The sequence below is a fragment of the Octopus bimaculoides genome, chromosome 10 (assembly GCF_001194135.2).
Source record: "Octopus bimaculoides isolate UCB-OBI-ISO-001 chromosome 10, ASM119413v2, whole genome shotgun sequence".
Lineage (NCBI taxonomy): Eukaryota > Metazoa > Mollusca > Cephalopoda > Octopoda > Octopodidae > Octopus > Octopus bimaculoides.
The window spans coordinates 4,048,453-4,054,038 of record NC_068990.1 but is presented as its reverse complement, the minus strand read 5'-3'; the positions used below and the strand labels follow the sequence as shown (position 1 = coordinate 4,054,038).

At 35.4% G+C, this 5,586-nt stretch overlaps 1 protein-coding gene across 1 annotated transcript in view; it reads left to right on the top strand.

Moving 5' to 3' along the window:
- Positions 1-5,586, top strand: part of LOC106869050 (receptor tyrosine-protein kinase erbB-4) — a 99,315-nt gene that overhangs the window by 53,272 nt on the left and 40,457 nt on the right. Inside the window, exons 8-9 of the mRNA XM_014914560.2 lie at positions 491-596; positions 5,153-5,314. Coding sequence (XP_014770046.1) covers positions 491-596; positions 5,153-5,314 — 268 coding nt within the window. The remainder of the gene's footprint in view (positions 1-490; positions 597-5,152; positions 5,315-5,586) is intronic.

Sequence of the window (5,586 nt, the reverse complement as noted above, 5' to 3'; positions counted from 1 at the left end):
AAATATATATATTATATATATTTATTTATTTATTTACACACACGGACTCACACACACACACACACACACACAGGCTTCTTTCAGTTCCTATCTACCAAATCCATTCTCAATGCTTGGTTGACCTGAGGCTATAAAAGAAGACACTTGCTCAAGGTGTCATGCAGTGCATTGAACCTGGAACCATGTGGTTGGGAAGCAGACCTCTTACCACACACTCTTTCCATACATGATATCCACAGCAGAGTACATTGGAAAGTGTTTTCTGTCCAAGCCTCACATATATATATATTATACATGTACACACATACAAACAGGCAAGCAGATATATACTCATTCATATATATTTTGTTATTTGATGTTCCTCATTCTTTCACACTTTTCAGCCACACTTTGTGTTTCCTGTCATGCTATTTACCATTATATTTTGTCATTCAGCCTTTCTCAATCTTTGATAATTTTCAATCAGTCTTTATGTTATATATTTTCACAGAATGTGTATTTGAAGAGGATTTCGTTCATGCAGGAAACATTGATATACTGAAAGACTGTGTAGTCGTGAGGGGTCACATTGCTATAGTTGAGGCTACATTTAAAGGGTAAGTGTAGTAAAATCTCTACTTGCCATTCATAAGAGGAATTTGAATATAATTGTTTTGTTGCTAAGTAAACTAGTTCTTGATTATAAAAGAAAAGAGTTGAAGAAAGGTTGTGGTATGAGAAAGAAATGAACAGCTAGAGACAAATTCACATAATTTTCACCAAATGAACAGTGGAATGAGAAAATGGTAGAATAGTATACTAAATGCCTTACATCACAATGAATACAACTAACAGTTGGAGAGTTGCTGCTAACCCAAATGTGGAGCAGTTTAAAATAAAATAACAAGATCGATGTAACTACAAATTTCTTGGATTGCTTCCTTCTGAAGATAGGCCTCTGCATCTGAAATATAAAGGTTTTATGTAAAACTTTCTACATTGTTAGAAGCTTTGTTTATTTATCCTTTTTGATATATAGTGAAACTGTATATCCCTCCTGGTAAAAAGTGGTAGGAGTCAGCCATTATAAATAGATTAGTAGCTGGTAGTCAAGAGAGGGTTGAGAGTTGAACGGCTGAGAGTCGACAGTTCTAGTCAGTGTCCTGTGAAGTTAGTGTATTACTATTCCAGTACAAAGAGATACAATGGTATCCGATGACTAGTAACTATTGTGGTTACTAGCGTAAAGCAGCAACTATAGTACAACAGCAATCACACATCACACCAGTGGGAAGAACACACTTTACAACACCTTTTCTTTTGTACACACACACACACACACACACATTCACCCATGGATACATATGGGATATACCCAGTATAGATATGGGAAGACCATAGTTCAAATGTAGACCCAATACACAATTATGAAAAGTGTATATTTTATTTTGATTGTGTGAAGCTCTACAAAGAGCTTGCCTGTGTCACAGATCTGGGTGAGATACATTAGCCAGACACTGATTAGTGTATCATCTGGACTTATGAAATGGTTCACTATCAAAACTGTCCCTATATAATAATAGCTGATACAAATGTTGGTTGGTTGGTTGGTTGGTTGATTTTTCTAGTAATGCTTTATATCACACATATATAGAGAGAGGGGAGAGAATAAAGAAGATATATAAAGAATTAATATAAATGGTGCAGGATGAGTGCACATACTAGGCTTGGTGGCAGGCGATGAGTGAAGGAACATCATATAGACACACACACACATAGTCTAAGAAAAAGTAGTTATACACAAATATATATCCTCATATTTGTATATAAGGATATATACAAATTCCTCACATGCATACATCCTTCCATATTAGAAGGATATATATACTTATGAGGAATTTGTTATATTAGTATTCACTTCATCATTTTGGTTTTCTATGGCTAAGTGGCCCTCCTAACACCAACCTGTTTACAGACTGTACTTGCCTTTGGCAAGACTAAAGAATCCTCTCAGCACTACATCGTCTGTGTGTATTGGGTACATTTAACCATATTATTAACCAACCACTTCACAGTGTGCTGCGTGCCTTTAACCCAGGCTGAAGTTCGAAGAAATGAGTTCACAGGCCTTGTACTGAATAATGACATTTTTTTGCATTTCCACTAGTTTTTTTCTCTGAGTGCAGCTGAAGTCTGCATATAGAACATAGCTTTGCATCTTCCACTTAAAACTCAAGTGGTTCGAAATAAAAACAAACAGCACCAGCAATGAAAAAAAAAACAAAGAAAAAGATAGCCATCCACATATAAAAAAAATTATTTGTTTTGAATTTCACTCATAATAAAAGTTCTTAGGAATTTTTAAGGACAAAATAATATTAAAAACAAAAAAATGGTACAAGATATGTATAATAACATTATTTAGCACATTGAGAATTATATTTTTATATATACATGTTGAGAATTATATTTTTATATATACATGTTGAGAATTATATTTTTTCCTTGTCAAGTTTATTGTCAACAAAATTTGTGTATGGTTAATATCATTTGTTATTTACATGGTGTCAAATGCCACACCCATCTGAGTTGATATATTGAGTTTGTTTTAACAGCTGCAGTTTAAAAAAAATTGTGCATTTATTGTAAACAACAACAAAATAAATAATGATTGTTCAGAAAAGTTCTCAAAAAATTCCAACTTATGTTTTCTTTCTTTTTTTCTTCTCTTTAGCTGTTCAGTTACTTACTACAGCTATAATGTTTAAATGCTTAGCGGCATTTTGTCCGTTTTTACGTTTTGAGTTCAAATTCCACTGAGATCAATTTTGCTTTTCATCCTTTCAAAGACATCATTTAATGTCTGTTGTCTATGCTGGCATGGGTTTGATGGTATGACCAGAGCTGGCAAGCTGGTAGGGTGGGGGTGCTGTACCAAGTTCCAGTCTGATTTGGCTTGGTTTCTACAGCTGGATGCCCTTCCTAATGCCAACCACCTTACAGAGTGTGCTGGGTTCCTTTATGTGGCACTGCACAGGTGCTTTTATGTGGCACTGAATGGGCACGTTTATATGTTGCCACACATTATTTGTTCTAATTTCCTGCTCTCTGAGATCAAATCCTGCTGAGGTCAATTTTGCCTTTTAACCTTTTGGCGAAGGTAAAAATACCAATCCAGAGTGGGAGATTGACAGAAGTCTTAGCTGGACAGATAAGATACCTTACAGAAGCTGTCCTTAAACTACTTTTTTGCACCATGGACTGGTTTTATGCTAGACAGTTTTTCTACGAACTGGATGATCACCCTGCTGACTGCAATAGTCAATAGAATAGAGATAAGATTTAATAACTAATGCAAGACCCCTTTTTCTGTCCCTCAATACTACTCCTGCACCAGTTGAGGGGTCTTGTCCTGCAAGTTATTTGGTGATTTCATTGTCGCTGGTGCCATGTGGAAAGCATCCAATACACCCTGTAAAGAAGTTGGTTTTAGGAAGGGCATCCAGCCATAGAAACCATGCCAAAGCAGACAGTAGAGCTTGGCACAATCTTCTGACTTACCAGTTCCTGTGAAACCATCCAACCTATGCCAGCTTGGAATATGGATGTTAAATAGATGATGATGATGATGAATTTATTGTTTCTGTGTGACCCATGGGCTGGTATTGGTCTGTAGCCTGGTGGGTTGGAGGCCCTGCCTCATAGTATCTGTTCCAGCTCTTTGCTTTCTGACAGCAATACCTGTAATGACACTGGTGTCATAGAATATCAGCCTGTGATGTTAACTTTTCCCTTGTATAAGCAACTGCGGCTTGGAGAGAGGAGATTAACATGCATGGGTGACTGTTAGTCTTCGTGAAAATGTCTTACTCAAGCCAGTGCATACATTTGCAGAGGCATTCTTTGATCTTGAACAGTGAAAACTCTATATACATGATATATAAGGAGAAATGTAAATATAGTACAAGATAAAATATCCAGTAAGCTTGGGGCTAGAAGTGGCTTGGATTTCTGAATTTCTTTTTGTTTCTGGAAACAGTTGAAATATAAAAATAAACTATGGAAAGTAAAGAAATAAATTGTATTTAACAGATTCAAATTATACACTTCTATAGCCAAAGTCTGGTTAGTATTTATGAATCCACTTAAAATTCTTAAAATATATCATACCGTACCATGTGTACAATATAATGTTTATAGGATGAAAATCAAATGAAGAAAAGTGAAGAACAGGATTTTATTTAACAGTTATAGGTACATTAATGTACTTCTAAAGCAGAGTATGTTTAATCTTAAAACAGTGAAGAACTAAACTATTTTTAACATATCATCACCATCATCATCGTTATCCTTTAACGTTTGTTGTCCATGCTACCATGGGTTGAATGGTTTGACCAGAGCTGGTAGCAGAGGAACTGCACCAGGTTCCAGTCTGATTTGGCTTGGTTCTTATGGCTGGATGTCCTTTCTAATTCCAACCACTTTACAGTTTATGCTGGCTGCATTTAATGTGGCACTGGCACAAGTGCTTCTATGTGACACGGGCATGAGTGATTTTATGTGGCACCAGCATGAATGCTTTTTATATGGCACTGGCGCACAACTCTTGCAGGCCAATCCTCTTCATCAGAGGAAGTGGCCTTAACACTTCTGCTGTGAAACATGAGTCTTCTTGAGTACAACAAAGCACCAAGTATCTTAGTCCTATGTCATCTCATTTGAGAGGTTCAGCATCCTGAGATCATCCTTCAGTACTTCATCCCATGTCTTCCTGGGTCTCCCTCTCCTACAGGTTCCATTATATGCAAATTAACCAACTTTATAAGTGGTCTGTTTTCTCTGTACCTGGTACACTATATTGCATTATCTCCACAACATTACAATATTTTGGCAGGATACTCTTGAAAGATGTTGACAAAATCCACTAATCTTCATCTGAAGGCAGTTCTACTAATCTTCTAAACATGGTTATAAGTAAAAATTATAATAAATTCACACATTTTAACTTGTAGCTGTGAGAGAATTGCCCATACAAAATAGCTGCTTTTTTTGGTAAACCTGAATTTCTGGAAGCCAGAGGTTCTGTATTCTGTAGGTGTTTAACTTAACCTCCTTTGCAGTTACATTCAAATTGCTGTGTATTATATTTTACTTATGTTTATTTCACTTTCAGGGATAGATACTACAATGTACCTCCAATGAGTCCCAGCAAATTGGATATACTAATGTCTATCGAAGAAATCACCCACTACCTATACATTTCGGATACAGTGCCGACTATAACAAGTCTCCATATGTTAAGGAATCTGAAGATTATTAATGGTCAGAAAACACTGTGAGTAGCAATATATCATAACCATTATCTATGAGTAAACAACTTCCATTTAAAATCTTGTAAATATAGTACTGATTATGCATAAATTAATGAATTTATTAAAGTATACCCACACACACACACACACACACACACATATAAATATAATACATATCTATTTATATATGTGTGTATGTGTATACATATACATATATATAATACATACATATCTGTTTATGTGTATGTGTTTGTGTTTCTATACATATATATAATACATACATATCTGTTTATTA